The following is a 21,216-nucleotide window of genomic DNA, read 5'->3' as shown; positions in this document are numbered from 1 at the left end:
GAAAATTTTTTGGTGGGGAAAAAAGAAATGTTATAAATGTTTAAGAACATTCACAAAAAAATCTACCAAAATCCAGTGAATTTCTCTGGATTTTGGATGATTTTTTGTGTGAATGTTATTAAAGAAAATATTGGAAGTTTTACTGATATATGGAATCACTTTAGATATTTTTAGGATTTTTTTGAGATGATTTTTACTCATTTAAAAAAAATATTTACAACAATGTTCTTGCCAAGTGTGGGGGATTTTTTTTAAATAAAATTTTTAAGGGTAACTTTTTAGGAATTATTGGAATTTTCATCCTGAAGGTTTTGCAAATTTTCAGATATTTGGGGAATTTTTTTGCTGAGTTTTTGGATTTTTTTCAGACAAGGAAACAATATTTTTTGGTGCTTGTAAATGAGGACAACAGGAGGGTTAAAAGTCCCCATTGTGTCAAGATTTTCACAACACCTTATTGGGATTGTACTGATGTGAAATATGCATGAATAGATGTTATATTTAAACAATGTAAAATGTTTTGTCTTGCATTTAATTTTAATATATGCATTTATTATCCAAATTAAAACCCTGCACAGACAGATGACTGTGATCCTGACGGGAGCAGCCTCATATTATTCTGTCATTATCAAGTCCTCTGTCAAGGAGCTCCGCTGCTCTACGGCTGTCTGGAACACTACAAAGGTCCCGGTGCATGTCGGGTACAATATTCCCTGAGCACCTAGTGCGCATGCCCGACAGAAAACTCCATTATTTTTTTGCTCGGAATTTGTAAGAAAAAAAAACACAGTGGGCAACTGTGAAGTGGGGATTACATGGGTCGTTATGGTTGTCGGAATACATTTGAACGCTACACGGTTTAGCAGAACAGAGACCAAAGCAACGGCTGGATAGCGGTGTACCGGGAGCGGGACATCCTCCGGTGTTGTCGGGACATCCTCCAGAATCAAGTAAATTTCAGCCACTTAGCTCCGCTAGCCTAGCATAGCCTCCAGCGTTAGCCTCCGAGATCCCAGACGCAGTAAAATGAAGCCTTATTGCCCTTTGTTTTTATAAAAATAAAAATCAGGCTGGCAGATGTTGCATGAGTGCTGAGAGCTGATCGTGATTCGGATTATGTAACGATTTATTCCACGGCCGTTTCTCCAAAGTATCAGCCGTTTTCAAAACATTCTCCAGCTCGTCCGTTAGCCAGCCTGCTAACTCTTGATTCTCCCGCGAGCCAGAAAAGCGAAGCGACTCCAAAACTTCGCCGACACGGAGCCAGCAGCCAGCACTGCCGGTAGCTAGCGGATATCAGTCAGTGAGTGTGAGCCCCGGGGGGGGGGGGGGGGGGTGTTTATCTGCACGGGTCGGTTCTGGTTACCGCAGCCGAGAGTTTTGCATCGGAGTGTTTTGTGCGCCTGACAGCTGTCACGACAACATAGTACAAAGTAGGGTAGCCTGCTAGCTCCACTGTTAGCCCACACGCTAGCTGCAGTGGATCAGCCGTGTAGTTTGATGGATATCGCTGCATTTCTGCATACTGCATGTGTGTAGAAATTGGCTTTGCTTTGAATCTGTTGGAGAAAAGCAAGTGTTCGCATCGTAGGTTAACATGCAGCACGCCGGGCCTAGCCAAACACACCCTCCTACTTCAAAGTGGCCACAGCTTGTTCTGAAGTTGTGTTCCTTCAGAGAGAGAGAGCACTGCATTTGATATGATGTTTTTTTGGAAGGAAAGGCTTTTATTGCATGAGTTTAGTCGTCCCTCTTCTGACAGATTACATAACCCACCTCCACCTTTCTTTGCAGGCTCTCCGTCGTCATCCAAGCCCCTACTCTGATGTGAAACCGAGCGAATAAATCTGTCCGGTGAAAATCGAGGATCTGCCTCGTAGCTGAGGAACGTTCAGGTGTTTGGACGGGTCAGTCTGTGTGCTTCTAACCCACCAGCATGTACTTTGGACAGTGGATACCTTAGCCAAAACACATCCTGGCTTCCCAAAGATGACAAGGTACGCAAGCATGCCGTTCTTCACTTTGTCTGTTCATTGCATAACTGTAACAGAAAACCAAAATAATGACGTTTATGTCACACCCAGCCATGATATGTTTACATCACACAACAATAGAGACAACAGCATGTGACACGGACGTATGAGAGCAGAGGTTGGGTGCTTTACCAGACCAGCTCAGGGCAGAAGAGGGGATTTTCATTTAGAAACAAATATTTAGTTGAACAATCTGCATGTCTTAACTGAAACTGAGCAAAATCAGACATTTTATACATAATGTTGGATTAGGACCCTTGACTTTTTAGCATCATTTTCAAGCCAGTTGGATGGAGAGAAGTTTGATAAGCTGCAATATAATGCAGCTTTTTTAGATGTCTACAACATAGAATAGTGATAATTAATACGGTGAACTAGCAAGCCAAGTAATCACAATATTACTTTGTTTAAAAAGACATGAAAACAGATGACAAGACACGGGAAATGGAAGAGAGATCACATTCAAATAAACTTCTTAAGTGTATGTTAAGTCTCATCATAAGCCTGCATTAGCCTGTGAGTCAGTTATTTGACTTTAGCTGTTTAATTTCAGAGATTTTTCTTCTGTATGTACTTTCTGTATGCTGGAAGTTTTGGGTCTGTATTACAGTATTTTATCATATTTTATTTAGTGTATTTTCTCATTTTAACTAAGATTTGGCTCTTTAGAGTCATATCCATTTGATGGTTGTATAAGCTGCAAAATAATGCAGCTTTTTTAGATGTCTGCAAAATAGAATAGTGATAAATTAATACAGTGAACTAGTGAGCCAAGTAGCCACAATATTAGTTTGTTTAATAAGACATAAAAACAGACACGACAGGAAATTTAACTTCAACTTCAGCTTTGTTGTCATTCAGCAATGTACATAGTACACAGTTAAACCAAATGATGTTTCTTACATCCATTCACAGTGCAGAATTGAGGGTAATACTGTAAAAAGTTAAGAATAAATACAAGGTAAAAATAAATATAAGATAATTTGAAAAGACTAAACTAGGTAAAAAAAACAAAACAAAAGCACAAGCATACATCAGACACAATCATACTTGCTACTGGGGTGATAATGGGTGAGATTAATGTGATGCAGGTTTGGGTATGGAGGTGAGGGGTGCAGGTCTAAATTTGTTGTAGCCGCAGGATGTTCAACAGTCTGACTGCCTGTGGGAAGAAGCTACTACAGAACCTTGTTGCGTGGGTTCTGATGGTGCGCAGTCTCTTTCCTGATGGAAGGGCAACAACCAGTCCATGTGAGGGGTGGGAGGGATCTTTCATGATGGAAGGTGGTCAGGATGGGAGTTGGAAGGCTGGCTCTCTTCAGTCTCCTCAGGAAGTGAAGGCGTTATTGTGCTTTCTTCACTGTGAAGTTGGTGTGGAGAGACCAGCTGAGGTCATCGGTGATGTGCACCCCCAGGAATTTGGTGCTCTTGACCCTACCTACTGAGGAACCATTGATGTTTAGTGGACGGTGGTCACCCGGTGGCCTCCTGAATTCCACCACCAGCTCTTTAGTTTTGTCCACATTCAGGGTCCGGTTGTTGTTGCTGCACCATCCTACCAGGCATTCCGCTCCTGCTCTGTAGGTCATCTCATCGTTGTTGCTGATGAAGCCCAGCACTGTGGTGTCATCGACAAACTTGATGATGACGTTGGAGTCTGTCTCAGCAGCGCAGTCGTGGGTGAGCGGTGAACAGAAGGGGGCTGAACACATATCCCTGGGGGGCACCGGTGCTCATGGTGATGGTGCTTGACGATCTGCAGTTTAGGAGAGATGACATTCAAATAAACTTCATAAGTGTATATTAAGTCTCATCATAAGAGTATTTGATCATATTAATTATGATTCTTTATTAATTAAGATTTCAGAGATGTAATTTATTTGTTTTTCTCCATTACTATTATCTTAGTTGTGTTTTAAATTGCCATGAGTAAGATTTGATCGAGGATGAAAAAGCATCTTTCAGTTTGTAAGTGCAGCAAGCCAGTTGGATGGAGAGAAGTCTGATAGTTTTAGAAGCTGCAATATAATGCAACAACAGCTATTTTTTAGATGTCTGCAACATAGAATAGTGATACATTCATACGGTGAACTAGCGAGCCAAGTAACCACAATATTAGTTTGTTTGAAGACATAAAACAGATGACAAGACACGCATCTCATTTTTATTTCAGTGTGTACAGAACAAGTGGAAAAGTTGAATCTCAGTAATTGACATTGAATTTGCGCCATGCATGAAATCTGCCATTGATAGTTGGTGTTGTGTAATAAGTTGAGTGAGATCCACACATTTGGTGAGCAGGTTGCTTTAATTGAAACATGGATGTCCCAAAGACGTCACTGCAGAGACATTTGTTCTTTTTGTGCACGCATGTCTTTGCTTATTTAGTAACTCACATAGAGGCTCGACAAACTATAGTCACATATATACTTACATTTTTAAAAGAACTGCAAGCAAGTGGGGACTTTTTGCTGATTTTTGGGCCTTCATATTAAACTTGAGTTATTTTAATGTTTGAGTGTTACATGTCCTGGTAGATTGTCATCAAAGTGACAAAATTCAGCTTAAAATACAACCACAGGTGTAAGATATTTTTAGTGTACAACCTAAGAAATTTACTCAGAAAGCATTCAGGCAGTGACGCTGACTTTCCAGAGACAGAAGACGGATTTTTTTCTTCAAAAGGACTATGCAATATTCTATTTTTACTTTTTGCTGAGCTTCATTTTATGGGGTTAAAGGAAATATGTGAAGGGGTGCATACCACATGAGCTAAAATGCGCATATCAGCGACGTTCTCGGTTTGACTTTTTTTACTGCATGTCTGCTCTCTATCACTGCTCTGCTTGTCTGTCTTCACTACACGCTGTGAACTAAAGGCAAAGATGCCACAAACGAATCTTTGAAATAAAAAGGATGTGTTCTAACTTCGCTGCTTTTTCCCAAGGTGCTGGCAGGCCGCAGTTACAAAATGATGGGAGGCAGTGAGACCGTCAGTGGGGACAAGGATGGGGTCCACACGGCTGCAATACACGTCCCCATCGGCTGGCAGAGGAGACTGGACGGAGGGCAGGTGATCTATGTCAGGTACGTTAAACACATTTAGACTCAAAGCTGACGTTTATTTATATCTGAGCAGCACGTGTATAAATGTGAATGTATGTGAGCTGTATCATTTGTTTGCCGTGATAGCTGGACGGGTAAAGAATGGAAAGGTGTTTGTGGCTTCGTCAGCCACCAAGGTGGAAGCCGGAGTGGAAATAGGATTTGTGTGCCGTGGCGTTTTTTGTCTGTCAGCAAGAATACAGAAAAAAACTCAAGCAGAATTGTATGAGACTTGGTGGAAAGGTAGATTATATTCAAAGGAAGAACCTGTACAGGAGGTCCTCGGTTTACGACGTCCTCGACCTACAGCGTTTCGTCGCTACGTTGGAACTGGTTACGTGGAACTAGTTGGCGAGCGGAGCGGTTTTGTCATTTCGTGTCTCAGTTTTGTCATTTTCTGTCACGTTTTTGTCATTTTGTGTCTCGATTTTTTTTTTTTTTTCCGTCTCGTTGCTGTCATGTCTCGATTTTGCCGTTTTCTGTCTCGGTTTTGTCATGTTGTGTCTCGGTTTTGTTGTTACTGTCTCGGGTTTGTCATTTTATGTCTTGGTTTTGTCATTTTGTGTCTTGGTTTTGTCATTTTGTCTCCACCTTGGATTGTGCTACATTCACTAACTTGTTGTCCTTCATTATGGCTCCCAGCGTAAGTCAGACTCTTCTGATGCTTGGAAGAAAAGGAAAGTCGTCTCCATGGAAGTGAAATTAGACCCTTGGCTTTTACAGTCATTTTCAAGCCAGTTGGATGGAGTTTGATTGTTGTATAAGCTGCAAAATAATGCAGCTTTTTTAGATGTTTGCAACATAGAATAGTGATAAATTGATACAGTGAACTAGCGAGCCAAGTAACCACAATATTAGTTTGTTTAAAAACAGATGACAATACACAGGAAATGGAGGAGAGATGACATTCAAATAAACTTCTTAAGTCTCATCATAAGACTGCATTATCCTGTGGGCACTGGAGAGTCAGTTATTTGACTTTAACTGTTCAATTTCAGAGATTTTTTTGGGCCTGTATTACTGTATTTTATCCTATTTTTTTCAGTATATTTTCTCACATTAATTATGATTCTTTATTAATTAAGATTTCAGAGATGTAATTTGTTTATTTTTCTCCATTTCTATTATTTTAATTGTGTTCTAAATTGCCTCAAGTAAAATTTGATTGAGGAATTTCTTTAATACAGTAAAAAAAAAACGTCTTTCAGTTTGTATGTGCAGCTTAGCAGGTGGCTAAACGTGCTAATTTCTGCCCTCTTTGGTCTAATTCCTCCCTGTAGTCCCAGTGGTACTGCCCTGTCCACTCTGGATGAGGTCAAGACCTATCTGTTGACTGATGGCACCTGCAAATGTGGTCTGGAGTGCCCACTCATCATCCATAAGGTAAAGCCAATCTACAAGTTTGATTGTGAGTTTGCAAATTTAACGAACTCGTCAGTTTCATATTCGCCATCCACAAATGTAAGATAATGTATTTAAACCACACGCTGAGGACTTTACATTGTCTTCGAACACACTTGACCGGTGCAGTACATTATTTTTTGCCTGTTTTTACTCGGTGAGTGTCCGAACAGGAATGTAAAATACCTGCATCGGTGCCCTCAGCTGTCCTAAATCTGATTAAATGTGATGCACAGAGCTCTCTTTGAATTCTGTCTTTTATCTTGCAGGTTTTCAACTTCACTGTGGGCGTGAAGGTGGAACAGCACAGCCAGCCATTAGGCAAAGCAGAGCAGGACATGACCAAACTGTGTAATCACCGCAGGAAAGTGGTAGCGATGGCGGCTCTGTGTCGGAGTATGCAGGCCTCACAGCTCCCCTTTGCCAACTTTCATCATCCAGGTAAATTTTAAAAGTTGAGACACATATGAGACAAGCTCCTCCTGCATCTCTGTGCCATCAAACATCATAGACAAGTAGTTTTGACATTTATCTGCGGTAATTTCTACAGATTTCCATTCAGATGTTGAATAGCATCATGAATTACGGCTTCATTTTAATTTTGGTGTGATTGAAGTGTCTGTAAAGACCTCTACACACTGTGTGATTTTCAGCTGTCCCAGACCAAAGATACCAACGGTGAGAGAATGGTGGTGATATCTTTGGTCTTGGCTCTAAATCGGTGGTTCTACGTTGCACTGAGAGACAGGTTCAAGGACGGCCATTGTCATGGCGACCAAAGACAAGCTGCGATAAAATTCTGACTGTCAGAAATTCTGGGTGATCATCTCACAGTGTGATGCTGCTGGACCTGCAACAACTAACTAACCAATAGAAATGCAGGATGAAATGACGTACTGATCAGTAAACCCAGATAGTTGATTTATGGAGACAAAACACATCAAAACTAGTATGTGGGATTTAAACAGAGAAGACAGCCTGGTAGAGTTGTGGCAGCAGAAACCTTTTAGACGTGTCCTCCAGCTCGGACCACAACTGGACAAAAAAGGATGAAGCATGGAAGGACATAGCGGCGGAACTGCATAAATGTCAGCAGGGCGAGGGCTCTGTTCGTGTTTGGCTAATTTCTTGGTAATTGTAGGAGTTCTGTTCATGTTTGGCTAATTTCCCTGCGATTGTAGGGTTCATGTTTGGCTAGTTTCCCTGTAATTGTAGGGTTCATGTTTGGCTAGTTTCCCTGTGATTGTAGGAGCTCCATTTGTGCTTTAGTTGTTTATTTTTCATGGATGGCGTACGCTGATGACATTTTATTCTTCGTTCACGTCGACTAACGGACATCGTAGGCTGAGATTCAGCTGCGTTTTCATTGTGCAATCTGCACACAGCAAACTTCACGTCGTGCTTAAAGATTATTAGATTCATGTCGTACAGTGGAGCAACCTGGGAACTTTTAAGATTTAAAATCACACAGTGTGTAGAGGCCTTAAGATGTCTCCAGTTCATGTCTGCTCTGTAAAATCATTAAATGTTGGCGCTGAATGTGTCCTGTGCTCAGTAGTACCCTTATGCATAAGACTACAGTGGGACAAAGATCTTGCAGGTCCTGCAGGATTCAACACAGTTTTCCAAAGTGAATAAAAGTACAGAGTTGGTATCGTCATCTTAATCGGAGATTAAATTTTATTTGTGAAAGAATGAAAGGCTGTTATTATTGGGCTTAGCCATGTCTGCACAGTTAAATTCGGAAGCTTGCGTACACCTTGGCCAAATGCATTTAAACCCAGGTTTTCATATTTCCTGACATCTAATCCTAGTAAACATTCCATCTCGGATCATTTAGGAGCGCTGCTTTATTTTAGGAATGTGAAATGTCGGAATAATAGTGGAGAGAAAGTTCCTTTCAGCTTTTATTTGTTTCATCACATTGTAAGTGTATCAGAAATTTCATCCACATGATTGTTTTGTAGCATTGCCTTTACATTGTTTAACCTGCATCATATTCTTAAGGCATCCTTCCACAAGCTTCTTACAACAAGTTGCTTGAGTTTTGGCTGTTCTTCTGGACACAGCTGGTGTAACTGAGTCACATTCGTAGGCCTTCTTGCTCACACATGCTTTCTCAGTTGGATTGAGGACAAGGCTTTGCAATTTTAACTCCAATATCTTGACTTTGGTGTCCCTAAGCCATTTTGCCACAACTCATGGAGTATACTTGGGGTTATTGTCGATTTAGAAAACCCATTTACAATGAAGATTTAAGATGTGTTGAGATGCTGTCTCTATACATCCTTTCTCATAATGCCACCTCTTTTATCAAGTGCACCAGCCCTCTCGTTTGTTTGTCAGGTTCTTTGTATAAAATGCATAAACAAGAATGAACATTAGAGAAATAGCAGCAAAACACCACAGCATTGACATAAAAATTTTAATTTATTCTCATTCAAACAAAACCCAATAAAAAAGGTTTAATATGCATTTTCTTCTCTGAGGAAATGACCAGACAGGTTTTCTGTAGGAAATATTGCTGAGATGTAAGAGATGGTGAGACACCCGTGGGAGTGGGTCGGGGCATCTGCATGAGCAGACAGTGATTGTCAGAAATCCTGTGGGAGCAGGTGTGGGACTGAAAAAATTAATTCCGCGTAGACCTTTTTGTCTTATGTGCAGCAGCTGTCAGCCACACAGGATTGAAACCACTTTACAGCACACCAAAACGTTCTGTCTCCGTTCATATTTTAATAGCACTGATGAATGTCCACAGTGGGGACATGACGTTCAGATAAAATTTAAATGTGCGGTCAGCGAATGCTTTGTCTTGCTGCAGTTTATGTCCATCAGTATGTTAAACTGTCATTTTTCCTCGTCAGCCTGTTTTTATTTAGACTAAATATGTGTCAAAATACATTTCTCTTGAATTGATTTCGACTTCTACTCTCTTGCTGTTGTGCATTTACCTTAGTTCTGCCATACAGTACTGGAAAATCACAAGCAAGCAGCTTTTTTACGTGTGGGTTTAGCCGGCGTCTGAACTGGTCTAGAGAGTGAAACTGCAATGACTCAACAAATATCAACTATAATGTTCACACTACTGTATGCACTGAGTAACAGACAGATGGAAACAACCCTCATGACCTTGTACAGGATCGGAATTAATAATTTAGGTGTGCAATATATGATCTAGACGTGCATGAATGTACAATATCTCCTCTGGAAGTCATTATATTTTTGTATACTTTTGCGTCACACCTGCTCTGCTTCCAAAGATACAGATTATTTTTTAATAAACTGTGAAGCAATGTGACAATAAGTTTCTTCTGCTGGTGTTTGGTTATCTAGACCAGGGGTGTCCAACATGAGGCCCGTGGGCCAAAAGTGGTCTTCCAGAGGGTCCAATCCAGCCCTCAGAGTGTAAAAATTCCAGAGAAGACATTAACTGCAGATTGGAAATTAGTAAAACTATAAATTTAAAATAATTTCTAGACCATGACAAGTAGTTTTGATCAGAAAATAAAATACAGGATTGCTCATTGTTCCTTTGTCATTTTGTGTCTCATTTTTGTAATAATTTGTGTTGTTTTTGTTGCTTTGTTTCTCGTTTTTTGTTTCCTTTTTGTCTCGCTTGCGTTTTTTGTCTTATTTTTGTCATTTTGTGTCTCGTTTTTGTAATATTTTGTCTTGTTTTTGTTGTTTTTTTTCTTTTCTTGTCTGACTTTTGTCGTTTGATTTTTGTCATTTTGTTTCTCGCTTTTGCCATTTTGTGTCTTATTTTTGTAATAAATTGTCTCGTTTTTGTTGTTTTCTGTACTTTTTTCTGACTTTTGTCATTTGTCTCATGTTTTTGTCGTGTTTGTTTTTGTCATTTTGTGTTTTTTGTCTCAGTCATGTTGTTTGTCTATTTTTTTGTCATTTCTCCATTTTTTTTGTTGCTTTGTAACTTTTTTGTCAAATTTTTAGTCTTTTTTTTCGTGTTGTTTGTCTAATTTTTTGTCGTTTTGCATCACATTTTTGTAATGTTTTGTCTCGTTTTTGGTTTTTTTTTTGTCTATTTTTGTCTGACTTTTGTTGTTTTGATCATAAAGTAAAATCCTCTCTGGTTCAGTTCCAGATGACTCAATGTTGTGTTCCTTTGTAGACACTCTGATCTGAAAGTTGTAATGTGGAAATGATAAACTGAGGCTAAATGCTGTCGAAATTTAATTTATTCTTCTTAACAAATGTCAGGTTCTTCATATTGTTTTGTAAAAAGATAATTCCTTAAATGTGAAAATTCTCAAAACGTATCATTTTGCACTAAAACAAAGGAGCCATTAGGAGTTGTGGTTATTTCTAGGTTATTATGCTGTGGTTATACTGGTCCGGTCCACTGGAGATTAAACTGGGCTGAATGTGGAACCTGGACTAAGATGAGTTTGACGCTCCTGGTCTAGATAGAATTCATAGGACCCTGCATGGCTACAAAACTCCATCCCATTTACCTTTCAAGATCAGGATGCTTCTCCTGACTGTTGAATAACGGCAGATTTTTCAGTTGCAGTCCTCTTCTGAGAACAGATGAAGTAAAAGCTGTGTCATTTCTGTGTCTCCACCTCCAGAGGTGAGCAGTCGAGTGGACGGCCGTGATCCGAAGGGGGAACCAGCAGAGCGTGAAGAAGAGGACCGTGGTGTCTACTATCCAAAACTCCATCCAGTTCCAGCTCGATCCCACAACAACCTCCACCCGAACCCCTGCGTCAGCCCCAAATCCTCCCACCAGTTCATTTACCCCTACAACGGCTCCTCCCCCGTCCTTCACACGGGCACAAACTCTCACCATCCCCTAGAAGCTTTAAGAAGACTTCACCATCCTCCCCTCACAGCATCCTCCTCCTCCTCCAGCTCCTCATTCTCAGCTCACAGCACCGCCCAGAGGTCTCCCCGCACCCCGACACGCCAGAACATTAGTCAAGGTCAAAGAACGCCCAAAACCCCAGAGACTCCTGGCTCCCCTCGGCTAGGACCCCTCTCTTCACCTCCTCCCTCTTCCCCTATGACCCTCGGTGGAGGAGGAAGAGGAGCACAGACTCATCATCCTCATGTCGTCATCATGGGAGGCTCCCCCCTCTCCCCTTCTCCCTCCCTCTCGCCCTCTGTCCATAACATGTGTGTGTCTCCTCACCAGCGCTCCCGCCACCCTTCGGCTTCTCCTTCCTCCCTGTCCGAGCCGGGAGGAGGCTCAGCGGCAGCGGAAGGAGGCGTACTGTTGGGAAGTAACTTGCCCCAGAGGAGGAAATCCACCTCTTCCTCTCCACACTCCCCACTCCCCGGTGGCTCCCCAAACCCCAGCCCCCACTTCCCCAAGTACAAGCTAGAAGACATCTTGGAGCAGTTTAAGAACTCAGGCAACAGCAGCACTAATAACCACCACCTCCTGAACCCTACTAACCCCTACCTAATGACCAACCAAAGCAGTAGCAACCCTCATGCGCTCTCCTCGAAGGCCTCAAAGAGTATCATGACTCCGACCTCCAGTGCAGGACCACAAGGTTTTGGGTTGAACTCTGGGGGACACTCTAGTTCACCTCTGGGGCCGTTTCTGAACCACCACCACCACAGCCATCAGGGAAAGCTGCCACACCCAGCTTCTTTCCCCGCGAGCAGCCTGCTCTCTGCTGCTGCCAAAGCTCAGCTGGCTAACCAGATAACCCACAGTCAGAGCTCAGTTGCGGCCAGCAGTGCAGGGAGCTTGCCCTCTTCTCTGGAGGTCTTGAAAGAGGCACAGCAGCAGTCATCAAAGGTAACAAACAGCACTTTACACAACAGCCACTCTCCCTCCTCCATTGCTTCTACTAGGCTTCCCCATCCCTCCCTCACAGCAGCTTCTGCCGTCCTCTTCCCTCCATCCCACTCTCTGGTCCAGTCCCTGGCTTCCTCCTCACCCCACCTGCCTCCCACGGCAGAGCGCAACGCGTCGCACAGGAAGAGGCAGCGGCGATCTGCGACGGTCCTCAGCATGCTGAGAGACACCCAGCAGCTGGCTAACGGGCCACGGAAGACCCCACCAGAGGACGCCGTCACTGCTACAGTTATCAACCTTTCCTCCTCCTCCTCTTCCTTCTCCTCTACCTCAGCTGTGCAGAACCAGAACGCTGTCATGTTGGATAACCATCCTCAGCTCCAGATGCCCAGACTTGCTGCTCCTCGAGCGACGGCACACCTTTCCAGGCCTCCTCGGCCAAACGAGGCTCTGGATTTCACTACGGGGCTGACCCCTGCACCCCTCGGCTTGGATCCTCCCACCCAGCCTCTGTCTGCTCTTTTACACCTTCTCAGCGTGCAGAACGCCCAGGCGACGGCCTCACCATCCAGCTCTGCCTCAGCACAGTCAGGATCTGTGTCTGCTGAGGGAGGTGGACACACCAGTAAACAGAGCCCCAGGCTGTCCCCCTCCTCTCCTGCCCTTCACTCTAACGTCAGGCACCCACAGACTCGGTCGCCATGCCGAACAGATAACACTAATCCTCTGCCCTTGGTGCCACTTTCTCCTCCCACCTCCTCTCAGTTCACGTCAACACAGTCTCAATCTCTTCCTCAGACGAGTAAATCAAGTCCTCTCAAGAGCGATTCTCCTTGTACAGTGCTGCCCAACTCTAATTTAGCTTTCCCCAGCAGCAGCAGCGCATCTCAGCAGACATCCCCATCTCCCTTTGACAAACATCATCTGACTGATAATCACATTCCTACCACAGACTCTGCTTCCCGAGCATCTCTACAGGCCTCTCCACAGAGCACTGTGGCTGCAGAGATTGGTACCAGCGTATCTACATCTGTGGACCTGAGTCATTCTCAAGGCAGTGTTCCTATAGGGATATCCACTTCCCCAAAGCCTCTCGATCTTAGCAACCATGTCCTGGCCCTTCTAGCAGCATCCTCCACTGTGCCCCAGGGGGAGGCCAGCTCCTCCAACCACACCACTGATGTTGAGATGTCTTCCCCAGGAAATCATACAGCAGGTAAATAGATTCTTCAGTCTGACTTGTGTTTTTTAGTCTTAAAGATATAACCTGTGTAACTGTTATAACCTAAATTTTTGAATGCTTATTGAAGTAATGGGGTTTGCAGAGTTTGGAAACAGAGACAGAAGATTTTCCCACAAAGACATGAAAACTCACTGTATTTTTGCTCATTCAAATCTGATTAATGCAAACTACATTTGTAGCAATGAGCTCCAGTTTTAATTTAGGGTTTACAAGTCATTCTGTGTCTTAAGAGTTCAGGAAAAAAAGTTGCAGATTTTGTTCTTTTTCTTGCATATTTGGTGTTTTACAGTTTAATATCAGTGCTCGATTCAACACATGTATTCTGTAAAAACAATGCTTTTGCTGTCCAGCTCAAAATCCTTCTATAAAATTAGTTTATTCATGGTTTGTCAACTCAACCTGCATAGAGATGAATGATTCCTGTGTTTCCTACAGAACCAGAGGAACCTGGATATGTGGACCCAAAGTCATCCACATTGAACAAACCCCCAGCAGCCACCAGTCCTGGACTCACTATCTCCTCTCGCCCAGGAGAGGACCACAGTCCTCCCACCCCCTCAGCTGTGGCCGACTCAGCGGCTCCCTTACCTCTGGCTGAAGCCTTCCCCTTCATGAACCAGGAGCAGCTGCTTCAGCTGCTGTCATCCACAGGAGGTCTACCATCTCTCCTGGACCCCACAGTCCTGGCTTCATTGCCCCTGGGAGGGCTGTGGTTGGGAGGGCAGCATGCCCAGATACCACCTGCTAATGTTACAACACAACCGCCACAGAATCTTGCAGAGCAGCAGCAATCAGAGCAGCAGCAGCATTTACTGATGCAACAACAAGACACACAGCAGCAAAACCCAGATCAACAGCAGAAGCAGCAGCAGATTAACAGCAATCCTCTGTTTCCCTTGTTGCCCTTGTTGAGTGGTGCACAAGGGGAGCTGCCTCTGAGCCTTTTGGGTTTGCTAAACCCACTCCCAGCCCCGGCCTCAGCCCCTTCTGCAGGACAAGAAGCTGATCTAACAGAAAAACCGAGCCTTCAGGCTCTACTTACGGCCTCCTTGTTGTTTGGGCAACAGCAGGCCTCGTTGTTACCTCTCTCTGCGCTGGGACAGTTGAGCCAGGTCAGCTTGGAGGTTCCTATCCAGCAGTCTCAGCAGATCCCTGCCACGCTGGAGGGCCTCACTCTGGATAAGACCTCTGGCCTCCTGGATCCATCCACCCTAACGGGGCCGGGGCTCCTGGAGGTCACCCAGGGCCTCCTTCCCATTCCTGCTGGAGCTGAGGGCTCCATCCAAGCCCTGCAGTCTCTGCTCCTCCCTGCCACTCTTCCTCCTCACCCTGCCGCCTTCCTGCCCCTCAGCCCTGCCTTGCTCGCTGCTGCCCTGAGCTCTGCTGAGCTCCACCCTCCTCCCAACACCCAGTTAGCTCCTGCACAGCAAACCCAACATGCCCAACCTCAGGTAGGCTCCCTTTCTCCTCTAGCTCCTTTCTCTGAGCTCTTCCTAGTTTCCCCAGAAAATCCTACAAGCTCATTTCCTCAGCCGCTCCATTGTTTTCTGCTGCGTTAGTTGCCCCATTTCCTCAAAAACTAATCAGTGAATTTCCTTTACTACTAAAATATGTTTTTCTGAGACTATTTTTAAATGAAACCCTTCGACTGCTTTTGTTTCACAGTGATGAGGGGAAAGTGGGCTCAGGTTGTTGTTTTTTTTATTTTGTTCAAATCATACCTATTTTCTTGCTACTTCATGGCAGCAGTCTGTCGTCATATTTCAGTTTCTTTTTGCAGTTTAGAAATGTTAAGTATTCATCTTTTTCTGTCATCGTCTTAGTCTGTCTCCACCTGATGCTTTCTTTGACTGTTCTGTAATTTTTTGTCTCTAAAACTGTCCTCCTTTCCTCTTCAGGTACCTACTGATGCTGGTGTTGACACCCTCATCCCCGTATCTCTCCAAGGCAAGGACAACCCCATACTCCAACAGTTACTGCCCACCTTGCTTAACCCTGCTTTATTAGGTGAGTTCCTTGTTGTCTTGTTTGTTTTTTCACTGTTATTTTAGGATGAAATGAAATGTGTGTTAGGGATTGTGTAGCAGTAATCCCATGTCTAAGTGCATCTGTGTATTGCGTCTTTGTAGGAGATCTTTCAGGCATCGCAGGCCTCCATAACATGGTGGGGATTGGAGCTGGTTCTATTCTCCTGCCTCCAGTCCAGGCCTCTGCTTTGGGAATGCCTCTGCTGCAGGGCCCTGATGGAGCCATCAATTTACTCAACAACATACAGGTAGATAACTGGAGTTTAGTGGATAGAGCAAATGAAAAAGTGTGTTTGCTGTACTGCAGTCTGTAGTGTGTTCTGCTAGCCTCAGCTGCTGTTTTCCTCCAGGAAAACCTGTCTGTAGCTTCAAACACTTTGCTGAGTGAGTGAATATGAATGGATTCCGTGCATGTTGGTGTGAGTGAGTGAGTCATGAGTTCTGACACCAGGGCGGGAAAATAATTTCACACAGATTCACTTTGACTCTGTCTCATTATCAAAAAGCATAAAAGCAGCAACTTCTTTAACTCGCACCGATTATCGTGTTCTCCAGTTAAAATAATGAAGGTTGCAGAATGTTTCCATTCTCTGGTTGTACTCCACCTTGGATTGTGCCACATTGACTAAGTTTTTGTCCTTCATTATGGCTCCCAGCGTAGGTTAGACTCTTCTGATGCTTGGAAGAAAAGGAAAGCCATCTCCATGGAAGTGAAATTAGATAGAATAAAACGCTGGGAACAGGAAGAAACACCGACCAACATGGGTCACGTTGTAAAAACAGGTCAACATATTGTAGCGACCCTCTGTGATGAATGAGTGAGACTTTATCTGCTTCTCTGCTGGTTTATTGAACCTTCATACAGGCTACTGTGGACCGTAGCCAACGCCAGAATAACTAGAAAAACCCCATAACTTAGCTCCAGAATTAGCCACCGTTCCCAGCTCTCTCTACTGCTGACTCTCAGCCAATCAGAGGTGAGCTAACTAAACATGGCACGTTCACTGACATTAGGTAAATCTGGAACTGAACAATAAACATTGAAACATCAACATCAACAACAATATCAGTCCATTACAATATTCTGTTATCTTCTAGTAAAATGATTCATACATGCATGAAAGTTGTTGGTATTCATGACTTTATGAAGAACCGATCGATATCGTGATGCACGGAACGGCTTTGGTTACATTTTCACCGGAGTTCCAACTTACGGCAAGTGGAGGACCTCCTGTATGGATAGAATGTGGATAGTCTCTCTGGGTTCTTTGCCAGGAGAACACACATTTTTTTGTAATATTTCTTCTTTGGTCTCTGTTTTCCCACCAGCTAAACCTTGCACCGGCCTCAGAGGGAGAGAAGCCAGTCTCACTGCAGGAAACCCAAAGCCCTGCCCCACAGGAAGACATACCAGCCAATCAGATTGCTCCTGAAGTGGTCTCCAGTCCAGTTCCAGCTCAGCTCACTCCGGCTCCTGCCCAGGAATCCACCCCACCCGCTCAGCGTGGATCAGAGGGCAGGTCTGTTATCGATCCATACACCTCTTTCATGGACACGATTTATACCTCCTTCCTTCAAGTCAATGCTAAAGAGCAGGAAGATGGGGCCCACCTGGGGCCGTCTGACCCCTCTTCACCCTTTTGTGCCTTACCGCTGGTTTCTTTCCCCGTGGAGCACCACACCCCGTCCACCACCGTCCCCACTCTGCCGCAGGCCAGCGCCCCAGTCTCCTTAAGCCCACGCCGGGCTTGTTCCCTACGTAACCCGGACTTATCCCGACTCAACCTGGAAGCAGCAGCTCATTCCCCAGCACAGGGGACCCCCAAACCCACCGAGGATGGCTCCACGTCGCCCTTGCAAAGGAAGACGGTCATGGTGGAGGGACATACTCACCCCGAGCCTCCTCTGCCACCCATATACCTGGAGGAGGCAAAGACAGACTGTACTGGGCCTGCTGCAGCTGTGTGCCCCTACGTAGAGGCAGAGGTGGACAGGCAGGGGCATCTTCCCCATGCAGGGTACCTCAGTCCTGGGGATGGATGCAGCGGGAGGCCCAGTGAGGAGACCGCCGGGACGCTGCTGCACAGCGAACAGGGAATGGTGAGTGCCTGGAGCTTGTGTTTCCCTTCGTCATCCTGCTGAGACCAGAATCTTGGACCACAGACTGTAAAAGGAGAAGGATGTAGCTTTGTGATCACAGATAAATTATGTTTTGTCATTTAATTTCTGGTTCTGCTTCCCAAGGATCAAGCAGAAGCTGCAGGTGGAGCCAGAAGAGGAAGGAAAAGGAAACAAACGTAAGCTGCCTGAAATCAGGTTTTAGTAAGAATCTGTGACTTTTAGTTTTGCTGATGAGGTTCATTTGGCTCTACAGTGTTGAATAATGACATGTTTCTTTATTTATTAGGCTACAGAATGTGTTGGAAGACTTCAGAGACATTGATGCTACAGCACTAGAGGAAACCAAGGCTACAGTAAGACCCAGCTCCTCCTTCTGTGACTTTCAGCTCTATTGTTTATCCCTCGTGTCGTCCTGCGGGTCGAAACTGACCCGTTGTAAAGCTTGAAAATGTGGGAAAAAAATGTATCAAGTTCCGAACATTTTTTACGATGTAGATGGAATTTGTGTAACACTCAGAGGCCGGATTCATTTTTTACACTGTGAAAGGTTCGTTCTAATCTGAAGGATTTACTGAGGAGAAACGTTTCTGTTCCTCACTGAGAATCTGGAATGACGTGCAGTCCTTCTAGCAGTCGGGGCTGGAACCAGAAGAGTGGGATGTGACTGAGTTTTCTCTATTTTGTTCCAGACGGCGCTGCTGACGCCTGAGAGGTCGGTGCGAGGCAGAAGGAGGCGAGGCGCCAGGTCTCAGAGGCAGTGATTGGTGGAGGGTCAGAGCTGTCCACCAATGAGAGGCGACCAGACGCTTTTCTAAACCCCTCTATCTCTCCACCCTCATCACTACTGTTTAATCTTTTTTTTCCTTTAATTACAAAAAAAATCAACTGCACTAATACGATGCTGTTGTCATGTCAACCGTTGTGGCAACCACTATGAAAAAAACACATAGGAGAAAGATCTAGTTGGATGAATTTATTTTTAAAAAGTGTTTAAAAAAAAAAAAAAAAAAAAGATTTTGTGGATACTTTTTCACTTAGGTTTTCTTGTAGGTCTAGGTCACAAAATAATGGTTGCTCGACATCGTGATCAGAGATCTGTCAGTTAGGTTGGTGTTAGAACTATATCAGTGAGAAAAATAAAAAAAGAATACTGTTTTCTTCTCATCAGTGTGTTACTGTGAGTCAGGATAAAGCCCATCTACTTGAACCACGCTCTCTGTTGGAAGTGTGTCTGTGCACGTCGAGGTGAGTGTGTCCGTTTTTGTGTGTTTTTTTGCGTGTGCGTTGGACAACAGTGCTGTCGCTGAGCCCCTACCGTATGAACGTTTGTCCACTTTATTTCTGTTTCCATGAACGAGACCCGAAGAGCTCTGTTTGTATTTCAAAGAAACATTCCTGAGGTTTTGGGAAGGTGCTGAACGAGAAGGAAAAGACTTGATTTTCTTTTTTCTTTTTTTTTTTTTTTAGCGTATGAAATAACCTTTATATGGGACAAGCCGAGAAAAGTCGTACAGTTCACCCTATCAGGTTTCTTCAGCGATCACACGCAGGAGAATAAGTTATGATCCCTCGTGTCCTGTGAGATGTTTCGTTTCAATACGTTAGAACATTTGTGTGACTCTGAATCATGTTTAAACACACCAGAGGTTCCAGCTGAACTTAGAAGTGAATGGAAGCTTGTTTGTGCCACTTGAAAAAAAGTGACATGTTGTCTCATAATTATGACTTTCAATCTCACAATTCTGAGTTTCTATCTCATAATTATGAGATTGCAAGTCATAATTATGAGATAGAAACTCATAATTATGACTTACTATCTCATATTTGTGACTTACAAACTCATAATTTTGATGTTCTATCTCATAATTATGAGATAGAAACTCAAAATTTTGACTTTCTATCATAATTATGACTTACAATCTTATAATTGAGACAGAAAGTCATAATTTGGACTTTGTATCTCATAATTATCAGATAAAAACTCAGAATTTTGACTTTTTAAATCATAATTATCAGATAGTATGTGATTTTTTTTTTCATGTGGCATCAACAGGCTTCCATAGACGTGAATCTGATCCGTTGATATTTTTGTCATTTGTTCCACGGCGAACCTGGAACACCTTTGGAGCATCAGTGTAACCCGTTTTCATGTTTCATTATTTGTCTCTGAAGAATTACACGTAACTCTGGTGCGATTTATTTAAAATATGCCCAACTTTTACCCCTCCAGCTGCACGATAACAGCGTAGAAACAGGATTAGAACGTGCAACGGAGCCCAGAGTTTGTTAGAAAAGTGCTGTTTGTTGTTTCATGGGTCGGATGGATGGATGGAGATGCTGAAAGGCAGAGAGCGATGTCTGATCTGTGGAGTCTGTGTGTTACTGTGGATCTGGAGTGGTTTCTTCCCTCTGTCTCCTCATATCACTGTTAGAGCTCCTCCACACACTGCCCCGTCCCCACACCAAGAGTACTGGCATCTCTTAGCTGTATTTAAAGTAAAACATAAAGAAAAGTGAAAAAGAAAGCAGATTATGCAATTTCTACACTTGGAGATTTGTACATATGTACAGTTAATGTGTTTTATTTTGATTTTATATTGTTAGAGAAAGACGAGCGAAAACAATGAATTGTGAATTTTTCTGGGAATTGTAATTAAGTATTTTTCTCATTCTACCCCTTTGCTTTCAATACTTATGTTTAAAAAGACGATTAAATTGTGGACTGTAGCTTTCTTTTTTATATGGGAGTCATTTTTTATTTAATATTAAACTATTTACAGAAAATGTACCTTGTGTTGATTTCTGCTCTGAATACGGGATGTTAATGTGTAGCTTCAGCTCTCACAAGAAGGAATACTGTGAGCATTTTATTTAATTGATAGCTTGCAAGATATTCCATGTTTATATACCCTGTAAAACTCAAGTATAGGAAAAAAATAGCAAAATAAATAAAAATAAAATAAGATAAAACTTTGAAAATATGAGCAAAAAATGAAATCGATAAAATTAAAAATCATAAATAATTCTATGTACAAAAATATAAAAAATATATAAACCCAAATATAGAAAAAAATTGCAAAAAACTTAAAACAATTTTATATATATATATATATATATATATATATAAATAAATAAAAAATTTATATATTTTTGTATATATACATACCCAAATCAAGAAAAATGAGCGAAAAAATGAAACAAAATTTTTTTATTTTTATATATACATACATATATATATATATATATATATATATATATATATATATATATATATATATATATATATATATATATATATATATATATATATATATAAATCAAATAAATGAACAAAATAGTGTGTATCAAACCCAAATATAGAAAAAACAATTAGCAAAAAAAGTGAACATTACATATATATATATATATATATATATATATATATATTTTTTTTTTTTTTTTTTTTTTTTTTTTTTTTTTAAATTCGGCTTGTTTTTGTTGGTTTTTATGTTTTTTTTTTGTCGAAATTAGCTG

The 21,216-nt window shown here is 42.5% G+C and overlaps 1 protein-coding gene across 4 annotated transcripts; it reads left to right on the top strand.

Moving 5' to 3' along the window:
- The first annotated feature begins 731 nt into the window (after window positions 1–731).
- On the top strand, window positions 732–20,491 carry mbd6 (methyl-CpG binding domain protein 6). Of its 4 annotated transcripts, none has more exons than XM_023294752.3 (13): window positions 732–950; window positions 1,795–1,997; window positions 4,981–5,120; window positions 6,419–6,521; window positions 6,809–6,980; window positions 11,132–13,528; window positions 13,991–15,006; window positions 15,454–15,562; window positions 15,685–15,830; window positions 16,912–17,682; window positions 17,827–17,879; window positions 17,990–18,056; window positions 18,393–20,491. In XM_023294752.3, exons 3-13 carry the CDS (start codon window positions 5,005–5,007, stop codon window positions 18,462–18,464), a joined length of 5,022 nt encoding a protein of 1,673 aa, XP_023150520.2. In that variant the 5' UTR covers window positions 732–950; window positions 1,795–1,997; window positions 4,981–5,004; the 3' UTR covers window positions 18,465–20,491. The 4 variants fall into 4 exon arrangements, with proteins under 4 accessions (XP_023150520.2, XP_035797134.2, XP_035797135.2 ...); XM_035941241.2 differs by lacking the exon at window positions 732–950 and adding an exon at window positions 1,071–1,303; XM_035941242.2 differs by lacking the exon at window positions 732–950 and adding an exon at window positions 1,414–1,433.
- Window positions 20,492–21,216: the final 725 nt, after the last annotated feature.

The sequence above is a fragment of the Amphiprion ocellaris genome, chromosome 8, assembly GCF_022539595.1.
Source record: "Amphiprion ocellaris isolate individual 3 ecotype Okinawa chromosome 8, ASM2253959v1, whole genome shotgun sequence".
In the NCBI taxonomy this organism is placed as follows: Eukaryota; Metazoa; Chordata; class Actinopteri; family Pomacentridae; genus Amphiprion; species Amphiprion ocellaris.
The sequence above is the reverse complement of the archived record's forward strand: the minus strand, read 5'-3'. Positions and strand labels throughout refer to the sequence as shown.